At 48.5% G+C, this 12,500-nt stretch overlaps 1 protein-coding gene across 3 annotated transcripts in view; it reads right to left on the bottom strand.

The window, feature by feature from the left end:
- Positions 1-12,500, bottom strand: part of lnx1 (ligand of numb-protein X 1) — a 31,626-nt gene that overhangs the window by 12,249 nt on the left and 6,877 nt on the right. Inside the window, exon 1 of one of the 3 annotated variants that reach the window (XM_035416306.1) lies at positions 9,145-9,752. The exons of the other annotated variants lie outside the window; for them this stretch is intronic. Coding sequence (XP_035272197.1) covers positions 9,145-9,236 — 92 coding nt within the window. The 5' untranslated portion in view covers positions 9,237-9,752. Of the gene's footprint in view, positions 1-9,144; positions 9,753-12,500 lie in introns of those variants that run through there. 3 annotated transcript variants of the gene reach the window in all.

Below are 12,500 nucleotides of genomic sequence, written 5' to 3' on the forward strand. Positions count from 1 at the left end.
GCGGAGCACAGCTGTTAGTAAATACGCAGTGCCTGTGTTAGCGCAGCACAGCTCTTAGTAAATATGCAGTGTCTGTGTTTGTTAGCGCAGCACAGCTGTTATTAAATACGCAGTGTCTGTGTTTGTTAGCGCAGCGGCTGCTGTGCGTATTAAAGGCTGTGTTGTCCGCGGCGTTCCCGCTTCTCCTCTGAGGGAACTCATAACTCTCTCAGACAGGGTCCGCAGCGCCGCCCGGGGTTCCAGATCTTTCCGCGCTGCGCAGCAGAGCCCTCGGAACGCCGGCGTTCCGGCTGCTTGCTCGGGACCTGCAGCCGTCTGCCCAAACTGCCAGCGCCCTCAGCGAAGGTAAACAGCACGCGCAGGGCGGCCCGCATTCCCTAACGTAATTACGATGGAAACGCTGCCATCGCAAAGAGCTGCCCTGTCACATGACTCAGTCTACAGGTAATTACGCACGGCTAAATTACCCAGGAAAATAAACAATGTGACAACATGAGTAAAGTAATCTTAATAAGGACAAAGCACACACGCGCACAACCACATGCATGCGCACACACATACACACACACACACAAACACACACACATACGCACAAACACATACATACACACACACACACACACACACACATACGCACAAACACATACATACACACACACACACATATGCACAAACACACGCACACACACATACATACACACACACACACATACACACACATACGCACAAACACACACACATACGCACAAACACATACATACACACACACACAAACACACACACATACGCACAAACACATACACATACACACACACACACACACACACACATATATGCACAAACACATACATACACATATATACACACACAAGCACGTACACACACACACGCACACACGCACACAAACAGACATGCTCTTCTATCACTATTCAGTTGATGTTCTATGAATGGAGAATTACCATATATTTCACCAGCAGAGGGAAACATATTGCAGTGGCTGTGAACAGCATTAAGCCCATAGAACCAGCACACCATTTAGTCCATTCCCACCAGAACAAGCACCAGATTCATTCTGCATTCAAATCATTTCCAATAACAGAGATATTCTGCCTGCAACAGGAACGGAAGCTGTTTCAAACATGTGGTCTGGCCCAGTGAAACAGGAAAAACATTGCTCTTCACATTAAGAGTCCTTTCCACAGAGGCAGGACTGTGTCAGGGATTAAATATTCACATTAAGAGTCCCCTCCACAGAGGCAGGACTGTGTCAGGGATTTAAGCTTCACAATAAAAGTCCTTTCCACAGAGGCAGGACTGTGTCAGGGATTAAATATTCAAATTAAGAGTCCCCTCCACAGAGGCAGGACTGTGTCAGGGATTAAAGCTTCACATTAAGAGTCCTCTTGACAGCGGCAGGACTGTCAGGGATTAAATAATCACATTAAGAGTCCCCTCCACAGAGGCAGGACTGTGTCAGGGATTAAATCTTCACATTAAGAGTCCTCTTGACAGAGGCAGGACTGTGTCAGAGATTAAAGCTTCACATTAAGAGTCCCCTCCACAGAGGCAGGACTGAGTCAGGGATTAACTCTTCACATTAAGGGTCCTCCTTCTCAAAGGGCATGGATGTTCAGGAGTACGAGCCTGTGATTGAAGAGGTTTCCATGGAAACTGATTTGGCTCAGAGCTGTGAGTCAGTCTGTGCCTCGCGGCAGCGGGAGAAAGTGACCTCAGCGTTATGTGGCCGGGGAGCAGTCCTGCCTGCTGCTGATTTGCTGTACCAGAGCCCTTGAGATTACCATGGCAACCTCTGATGTCAAAGCCAGAACGGTGCAATGCTGTGGCTAAACATACCCGCTAACCGCTCTGCCCCAGAAAACTGCTACACCATGACAGAGTCCTACTACACCAGTACAGCCTCATGCTACACCAGTACAACTTCCTGCTACACCATGACAGAGTCCTTCTACACCATCACAACCTCCTGCTACACCATGACAGGATCCTTCTACACCATTACAACCTCATGCTACACCAGTACAGCATCCTGCTACACCATGACAGAGGTCTGCAACACCATTACAACCTCCAGTTACTCCATTATACCTTCCTGCTACAATGTTACATTGTTACATTTCTCTTAAATAATGATAAAAATGGTTGAGGCAACATCAAGAGGCCAAGACTGGGCTTCCTTTTTGAAACTCACTTCCTGGTCTTGTTGAGAGACATTGCTCTCCAACACGCTCTGTGTTTGGCTCTTTAAACCACCCCCAAGTCGATATTACCAATGTGGTCAAAATACAAAGTCAATCATTTTTTCCCATAGTGCAATAGGTGTTTTTTCATGTAATGTCTCTCCATGTGCCTATTTGTTAAGTTATTTTGTCATTTGGGTAATATTTTCATATTTTGTGGACCAGCTCTGGTCATTTTTCATCAGTGCTGGTTCACTGCCTGTCATTTGTGGGGGGGGGATATGTCACATGCTTAATGGATGACCCTGTCCCCGACCTTTTCCCTACTGCACAGTCTCTGACTCTGACAAACACTGACAAGTTTACAACATGGCAGCAGAAAAACTGCACTTCTGCTGCTTCAAACAATTTTCGCAAGCCCATGGAGAGTCAATGGGTGAAGTCACAGTCACTTTGTCAATATTTTTCTTTTACAGTCTACATGCAAAAACTGTCCACACTTGGTCAGATTACCCACAATTCATCAGGCACACAGAGAGGAGTCTAATGGAGGTGTAAATCTTTCAGTTTCTTCAGATTAATGGTGAATTTGTCATCTGACATAAAGATGGAGAAATCACCAAACCCTGGAAGAGTCTCCAATCCTCTTTAAAAAGAGCAGATTATCTCCTATAAGCTGAACTCTCTTTCTGACGGAAAAGAGCTGCACACTCCACCCCCAGCACACATCCTGGCCAGCGTCCAGTCAGCTCACAGCAGAGAGGCTGCTCTCTGGGTCACTGAAAGCGGAGGACATGCACGCGTGTGCGCAGTGTGTGCGTCTGCGTGTGCGCAGTGTGTGCGTCTGCGTGTACGCAGTGTGTGCGCAGTGTGTGCGCAGTGTGGGCACAGTGTGTGCGTCTGCGTGTGCGTCTGCATGTGTGCAGTGTGTGCGTCTGCGTGTGCGCAGTGTGTGCGTCTGCGTGTACGCAGTGTGTGTGTCTGCGTGTGTGCAGTGTGTGCTTCTGTGTGTGTGCAGTGTGTGCGTCTGCGTGTGCGCAGTGTGGGTGCAGTGTGTGCGTCTGCATGTGTGCAGTGTGTGCGTCTGCGTGTGCGCAGTGTGTGTGCAGTGTGTGCGTCTGTGTGTGCGCAGTGTGGGTGCAGTGTGTGCGTCTGCATGTGTGCAGTGTGTGCGTCTGCGTGTGCGCAGTGTGTGCGCAGTGTGTGCGTCTGCGTGTGCGTCTGCATGTGCGCAGTGTGTGTGCAGTGTGTGCGTCTGCGTGTGCGTCTGCATGTGCGCATTGTGTGTGCCTGCGTGTACGCAGTGTGTGTGTCTGCGTGTGCGCAGTGTGTGCGCCTGCGTGTACTTCTGTGTGTCTGCACATATGCAGAGAGACTGCATATGCTCCTATGCCTCCTAATCCTTAACAGTGCTCTCTATGGGGCCTTGTGATCACAAACACACCCCTCCCCCAAAAACAGAAACACAGATCTGCTGCTAATTTGCCCCCCAGCCACACTGTGTGTGGAGTGTGAGAGAGACTGGGGTGTAAAGGAGAGCTTGGGGTGTGTGAGATTTGGGAGTGTGAGAGAGACTGGGGTGTAAAGGAGAGCTTGGGGTGTGTGAGATTTGGGAGTGTGAGAGAGACTGGGGTGTAAAGGAGAGCTTGGGGTGTGTGAGATTTGGGAGTGTGAGAGAGACTGGGGTGTAAAGGAGAGCTTGGGGTGTGTGAGATTTGGGAGTGTGAGAGAGACTGGGGTGTAAAGGAGAGCTTGGGGTGTGTGAGATTTGGGAGTGTGAGAGAGACTGGGGTGTAAAGGAGAGCTTGGGGTGTGTGAGATTTGGGAGTGTGAGAGAGACTGGGGTGTAAAGGAGAGCTTGGGGTGTGTGAGATTTGGGAGTGTGAGAGAGACTGGGGTGTAAAGGAGAGCTTGGGGTGTGTGAGATTTGGGAGTGTGAGAGAGACTGGGGTGTAAAGGAGAGCTTGGGGTGTGTGAGATTTGGGAGTGTGAGAGAGACTGGGGTGTAAAGGAGAGCTTGGGGTGTGTGAGATTTGGGAGTGTGAGAGAGACTGGGGTGTAAAGGAGAGCTTGGGGTGTGTGACATTCGGGTGTGTGTGAGAGTTTGTGATGTAAAAGAGTTCGGGATATGAGAGTATTTTGGGTTTAGCTCTCTAGCACATTGCTGGGGAGACCTGGGCCCATGGGCCTTAGCAGAGGGTACTGCATAACATTACATTATTGCATTTAGCATTTATCTTATTGCTCTTATCCAGAGCGACTTGCACAACTTTAGCAATCATTTATACAGCCACATATATACTGAAGCAATGCAGGTTAAGTGCCTCAGTGCTCAAGGGTTTAACGGTGTCCAACCTGGGAATCAAATGTCTGACCTTTAGGTTTCAAGACCAGTTCCTTACCCATCATACTACACTGCCAATCCACACAGGATCTACTGGGTCATTGGACCACAGGATCAGTTCCTGTGGGAGGATCTAATGGATCACTGGACCACAGGATCCGTTACTGTAGAAGGATCTACTGGATCACTGGACCACAGAATCAGTTCCTGTAGGAAGATCTACTGGATCACTGGACCACAGGATCCGTTCCTGTAGAAGGATCTACTGGATCACTGGACCACAGAATCAGTTCCTGTAGGAAGATCTACTGGATCACTGGACCACAGGCTCCGTTTCTGTAGGAAGATCTGCTGGATCACGAAGCCACAGGATTACTCATCACCTGGAGGCTTTAACACCATTGATGTGCTTCATATAGATGAAGGTTCTGCCACAAATTCAGCACTTATTCTCTCCAGACCAGCTCAAGATAAAACCAACGGTAGAAAGTCCAGGGGTCCGAACGTAAAAGTCTGACCATGTATTTCCAGTAGTTCTACCCCCTGGCTGGAGAATTGGTCTAAATAGGAAATCCAGGTGAACTGAACAAACTACTGAGGAGAACTTTTACTTTATGAACCAGGATTTTTCACCTGTGGATAAAAGTAACATAACACTATTCTCATTCACCAGGTTTGCCCTTGTCTTTGTCCCTGACCAGAGTATAAAATTACAGTGATTTCAGTCATGAGCAGAAATCTTTTGCCCTCCTCTCTGTTTGCAGTTGACCCCTCAGGGATCCCGTGTTTGTATACTGTCATTCATCCCAGGACTGCCCCAGCTGGTTTATCGAGCAGACACACCTGTGTGACTCACTTGGCCACACCTGCGGCTCAACAGCCTCTGCTCCTCACACCGGCAATCTGATGTCACATGACCTCACACTGGCGATCCCATGTCACATGACCTGTCCTGGCACCATGCAGCAAGTATCATCCAACTGTGTGGCAATTCTGTCACATCCATGAAACAGCTCTGCAGCAACCATACAGCAGCACAGTGCCAGCAGATCTGAGATCAGTTAAAGAGGACTCCATGCATAAGAGTAAGAGACACAGCCCAAGGCTCTGCACTGACCTCAGATCAGCTTAGACTTCCTACATCATAGTTAGGGGCCAATATTGGGGACACTGACTGTCACGCGTCAGCAGGACACCCCTGGGAGGGAGACGTGCCATTTCAGCTCCCCACTCATAGCTGCCTGCCTTTCAGCGGAAGTTTTTTTTCTGTCCTTCTCTGTGGTGCTCAGATGAACAAAACAAAATGAAACAACAAACAAAACTCAAACAGACTCACTCTCTCAGTGTGTGCCCCCGGTCTCAGCCCGGAACTGTGGACAGGAACACACCTTTAAGCCCCTGGGCTGACTAGCTAACACAGCCCAGGTGCGTGTGCTCTCTCCACCAGCCAGCGCAGCCAAGACCAACCCGCCTCTCCCGCAGACCCAATGCTACACTGACCTATTGCATGTTTGCTTTCATTGTGTATGTGTGTGTGCCTCATAATTCTGCATTCTTACAATCATGACAAGATATAAACACACAACGAACCACAAACACACAATCACCCCAAGCACACACACAAACACACAATCACCCCAAACACACAAACAAACACACAATCACCCCAAACGCACACACACACAATCACCCCAAGGATACACACAAACACACAATGAACCACAAACACACAATCACCCCAAACGCACACACAAACACACAATCACCCCAAACGCACACACAAACACACAATCACCCCGAACACACACACACAAACACACAATCACCCCAAACGCACACACAAACACACAATCACCCCAAACACACACACACAAACACACAATCACCCCAAACACACACACACAAACACACAATCACCCCAAACACACACACAATCACCCCAAACACACACACACACACAATCACCCCATAATATTGTCCACACACAAAGATAGCTGCCTTTACGGTTCACACAGCATAGAGACTGAAAGGGCAGCAGCTCCGAACAGAAATATTTTGTGCACAGAGAGTGATGTCGCGCCGCCATGCATACCGAATGACCCTAAAAATGGAATAGTTCACACATACCACATTAACCCAGAAAACAAATCATGTGTTCATACTCAATGCAGCCAAACAAAATGAATCAATCACGCACCCACTGCCCTGACAACAGCTACACCCTAACTCAACTAGTCCCCCTGAGCTCCCTCCCCAGCCCCTCCCTCAGCCCCGCCCTCTGCTACACTCAATCCTAACTAAGCCCCTCCCCCAGCCCCACCCACTGCTGCACTCAATCCAAACTAAGCCCCTCCCCCAGCCCCCCCCCCACTGCTTCACTCAGTCCCCACTAAGCCCTGCCCACTCTCTTTCACTGCCGCTCAGTAATGTGTGTGTGACTGTGTATATGCACATGACCCTGTGTGCAGCATTGTGACACGTCATCAGTGATGTAATTAAAGTTTAGCGTTATATATATTGCTGTATTGCTGATTGTGCTCCTGTATTGTCCTGGTTTTTCTGCATGAGGTTTAGCTTAGTGATGAAGTAATGACTCTTTTGTTAGACTGCTCCGTGTTCCCTTTGGTTGTATTTTTATGGTCTGTGAGTGTGAGTACTCTACTACCCGTACCCCAAAATCTGCACACTACCCCTCAACCCCAAAATTGTTATTATTATAATTATTATTACTATTGTTGTTGTTGTTCTTAATAATAATATTGTTATGTGATAGAACATTGATAACAAACTATTAGTTTGTACCATAATGACTAAATTATATATTATTATTCAAATCAGTTCATCAATATGGAGAGCATTTAAGCTGTTTCTCTTTCACCATCCACCGGTGGTGCCAGAGCAGTGCATTGTGGGAGAAAAGCTCTCTTTGCGTTTGTGTTTCTGTACGCCAGTGCTAACCATAAAGGAGCCGTCAGCGGAGAGGAAAATGCGCATATTTACAAACAGGCACGTGTCTGAATGACCCATATACAGCTCACAATGCAGAGCGTCTCTCTCTCACTCGCCCCCCCCCACCCCCCGTCTCTATGGAAACACCATCCCCACCCCCCCAGTGCTGCTGTAAAACAGACAGATGGCTGAAGGGATGGAAGATGCCTGGCCCTCCCGAGCCCACGTGGTCCTGCGTGATCTACTCCAAAAATGCAAAAACCCCAAATACAACAAATGCACCTAATACACCAAATGCACCAAATACACCAAATGCCCCAAATACAGCAAATACACCAAATGAACCAAATGCACTAAATATACTGAATGCACCAAATGCAGAAAATGCAGCAAATGCACCAAATGCACCAAATACAGCAAATGCACCAAATACAACAAATACAGCAAATACGGAAAATACACCAAATGCACCAAATACATCAAATGTACCAAATGTACCAAATACACCAAATACAGCACATACAGCAAATGCACCAAATACAAAAAATACAGCACATACAGCAGATGCGCCAAATACAGCGAATATACCAAATACAACAAATACACCTGCTTCAAACACACACACACACGCACACACACACACTTTCTGCAAGGATAAGGGCTGATGCAGTCAAACTCAGGTGGGTACACACAGCTCAGAGTAGAGGATGTGTCAGTACTCACAACTCAGAGTAGAGGATGTGTAAGTACTCGCAGCTCAGAGTAGAGGATGTGTCAGTACTCACAGCTCAGAGTAGAGGATGTGTCAGTACTCACAACTCAGAGTAGAGGATGTGTAAGTACTCGCAGCTCAGAGTAGAGGATGTGTCAGTACTCACAGCTCAGGGTAGAGGATGTGTAAGTACTCACAGCTCAGATTAGAGGATGTGTCAGTACTCACAGCTCAGAGTAGAGGGTGTGTAAGTACCCACAGCTCACAGTAGAGGATGTGTAGGTACTCACAGCTCAGAGTAGAGTATGTGTAAGTACTCACAGCTCAGAATAGAGGATGTGTGAGTACTCACAGCTCAGAATAGAGGATGTGTAAGTACTCACAGGTCAGAATAGAGGATGTGTGAGTACTCACATCTCAGAGTAGAGTATGTGTAAGTACTCGCAGCTCAGAGTAGAGGATGTGTAAGTACTCACAGCTCAGAGTAGAGGATGTGTAAGTACTCACAGCTCGGAGTAGAGGATGTGTGAGTACTCACATCTCAGAGTAGTGGATGTGTAAATACTCACAGCTCAGAGTAGAGGATGTGTAGGTACTCACAGCTCAGAGTAGAGGATGTGTAAGTCCTCACAGCTCAGAATAGAAGATGTGTAAGTACTCACAACTCAGAGTAGAGGATGTGTAAGTACTCACAGCTCAGAATAGAGGATGTGTAAGTACTCATAGCTCAGAGTAGTGGATGTGCAAGTACTCGCAGCTCAGAGTAGAGTATGTGTAAACACTTGCAGCTCAGAGTAGAGTATGTGTCAGTACTCACAGCTCAGAGTAGAGGATGTGTAAGTACTCATAGCTCAGAGTAGAGTATGTGTAAGCACTTGCAGCTCAGAGTAGAGTATGTGTAAGAACTCGCAGCTCAGAGTAGAGGATGTGTCAGTACTCACAGCTCAGAGTAGAGGATGTGTAGATTCCCAAAATTGTCGGTGTAGTTGGCGGGGCTGAGCCAGGGCAGGACGAGCAGGAGCAGAGCCTTCATGGCGTAGCGCTCGCGGTGGCGGTCCCAGTCGCAGTCGCGCTCGCTGTGATGCCCTGCCTGTCTCGGGTCTGAGCAGCCCTCCCCCCCTCCCCAGCTCCGTCACACCCTCCACTGACACATCCGTCTTCCCAACGGCGGAGGAGGAAAAAGAGGAGGCAGGTGAGGCAGAAGGAAAAGGAAGAAAGGATGAAACGGAGAGGGAGCAGAGCGCGATGACTCAGTCCTGGTGCCTCTAATCTCCGCTGAGCTTCAGCAGGGCAGTACAGCAGGATTAACCCTGGCACAGGACTGCGCCTGTGTGTGTGTGTGTGTGTGTGTGAGAGAGAGAGAGATAAAGCCAGCAAGTGTGTGTGCTTGTGTGTGCTTGTGCGTGAGCGATCAAATGCACGTGTGTGTGCGAGCGATCAAGCGTACATGCATGTGTGTGCGCGCGAGAGCGATCGAGCATACGTGTGTGTGTGTTTAGATGCTCCAGTGTTGATCTGTGGCTGACAGGGCAGTAACTGACTCTGCAGAGGGAGGGCTGGGGGGGTAAAGGCAGACCTAACCAACCCTCGCCGGGGGGGGGGCTCTGCTCCACCCCCCCCCCCCATCCCTTTTCCCATCCCCCACTGAGCACAGCACCTGCATCACACACCCCCCCCATTCCCCCCACCCAGTCATACACTAGGCAGGCAGGGCTGGGGGGGTTGTGCTACAATGAGTACCCCCCCTTCGCCCACAGTGGTACACTCCCAGTACAGCAGACTGGTCTGCCTGCGACATGGTAAAGAAACAAAGGGAAAAAGGCTCCCGACAATCAATATTCATATCTCTCTCTCTCTCTCTCTCTCTCTCTCTCTCTCTCAGTGCCTTTGTCTTTCTCCCTCTCCTTCCATCAGTGTTCTCTCCTCAGTTGTTCAGAGCCTGTGATATGGGATTGAGATTCGGATGATGTGAGTGTGTGTGTGCCTGTGTGTGTGCCTGTGTGTGTGTGTGTGTGCGTATGTGTTTATGCTTACGTGTGTGTGTGTGTGTACGTGTGTGTGCGTTTGTGTTTATGCTTACGTGTGTGTGTCTGTACGTCAGTGTGTGTATGTGTGTGTGCGTATGTGTTTATGCTTACGTGTGTGTGTTTGTGTGTGTGTGTGTGTGTGTGTGTATACATGCGAGTGTGTGTGTACGTGAGTGTGTGTATGTGTGTGTCCATATGTGTTTATGCTTACGTGTGTGTGTGTTGTGTGTGTGGGTGTGTATACATGCGTGTGTGTGTGTGTGTATACATGCGAGTGTGTGTGTGTACGTGAGTGTGTGTATGTATGTGTGTGTGCGTATGTGTTTATGCTTACGTGTGTGTGTGTGTGTGGAGTCTGTCATTAGCTGCAGTTTTGTGAGGAAATTGGTCTGTAACTGCCATCTAGATGTGGTTTAATCAACACATTAATAACACACTAAGAGCCCTCACACACACACACACACACCCAACATACAAAACTGTTAAATCACACCAGCACAGTACTCAAACCAAAACTAAAACTGAACACACCAGGGCAGTACTCAACACACAAAACTGAACACACCAGTGCAGTACTCAACACACAAAACTGAACACACCAGTGCAGTACTCAACACACAAAACTGAACACACCAGTGCAGTACTCAGCACACTAAACTGAACACACCAGTGCAGTACTCAACACACAAAACTGAACACACCAGTGCAGTACTCAATGCACAATAAAAAAAAGAAGCTTTGGGACTCTGGAGTCACATGACTGCGTGTCAGAGTGACCAGGCCTTCTCCAGGTTCCTGTGCTTCTTTCTGACCTGACGCAGGAACGCAGGTTCCTTAGAGAGCCGAGCGGAGGGCAACACACCAGCACTGTGGCCCTGACACAGGGCACCTCAGGAGCACATGACCCTGTGGCCCTGACACAGGGCACCTCAGGAGCACATGACCCTGTGGCCCTGACACAGGGCACCTCAGGAGCACATGACCCTGTGGCCCTGACACAGGGTACCTCAGGAGCACATGACCCTGTGGCCCTGTCACAGGGCACCTCAGGAGCACATAACCCTGTGCCCCTGACACAGGGTACCTCAGGAGCACATGACCCTGTGCCCCTGACACAGGGCACCTCAGGAGCACATGACCCTGTGGCCCTGACACAGGGCACCTCAGGAGCACATAACCCTGTGGCCCTGACACAGGGTACCTCAGGAGCACATGGCCCTGTGGCCCTGACACAGGGCACCTCAGGAGCAGATGACTAAGACTCTGCTTGCCTGCTACATGTGACATATTTATACAGATTATTACACAATTCCCTCTTCTCAGGCTTGTACTTTGTACTACAGAGTCAGTGCCACACCTGCAGTTACACACACATGCTGAAGCCTTTCAGTTAAAGAACCCACATTAATCAGTAAATATGTACAGTTCCCTTTATTTCAGACCGATTTGATTTCACTGCACTAATATAGACCCACATGCTCTTGAAGAAAAACTACTACTCAGGTAAACTCACCTGCTCTTAAAGGTAAAGCACTACTCAGGTAAGCTCACCTGCTCTTAAAGGTAAACTACTGCTCAGGTAAGCTCACCTGCTCTTAAAGGTAAAGTGCTGCTCAGGTAAGCTCACCTGCTCTTAAAGGTAAAGCACTACTCAGGTAAGCTCACCTGCTCTTAAAGGTAAAGTGCTGCTCAGGTAAGCTCACCTGCTCTTAAAGGTAAAGCACTACTCAGGTAAGCTCACCTGCTCTTAAAGGTAAAGCACTACTCAGGTAAGCTCACTTGCTCTTAAAGGTAAAGCACTACTCAGGTAAGCTCACCTGCTCTTAAAGGTAAAGCACTACTCAGGTAAGCTCACCTGCTCTTAAAGGTAAAGTGCCGCTCAGGTAAGCTCATCTGCTCTTAAAGGTAAAGCGCTGCTCAGGTAAGCTCACCTGCTCTTAAAGGTAAAGCACTACTCAGGTAAGCTCACCTGCTCTTAAAGGTAAAGTGCTGCTCAGGTAAGCTCACCTGCTCTTAAAGGTAAAGTGCTGCTCAGGTAAGCTCACCTGCTCTTAAAGGTAAAGCGCTGCTCAGGTAAGCTCACCTGCTCTTAAAGGTAAAGTGCTGCTCAGCTAAGCTCACCTGCTCTTAAAGGTAAAGTGCCGCTCAGGTAAGCTCACCTGCTCTTAAAGGTAAAGCACTACTCAGGTAAGCTCACCTGCTCTTAAAGGTAAAGTGTCGCTCAGGTAAGCTCACCTGCTCTTAAAGGTAAAGTGCTGCTCAGGTAAGCT

Source organism: Anguilla anguilla, chromosome 4, assembly GCF_013347855.1.
Source record: "Anguilla anguilla isolate fAngAng1 chromosome 4, fAngAng1.pri, whole genome shotgun sequence".
NCBI classification, from domain to species: domain Eukaryota; kingdom Metazoa; phylum Chordata; class Actinopteri; order Anguilliformes; family Anguillidae; genus Anguilla; species Anguilla anguilla.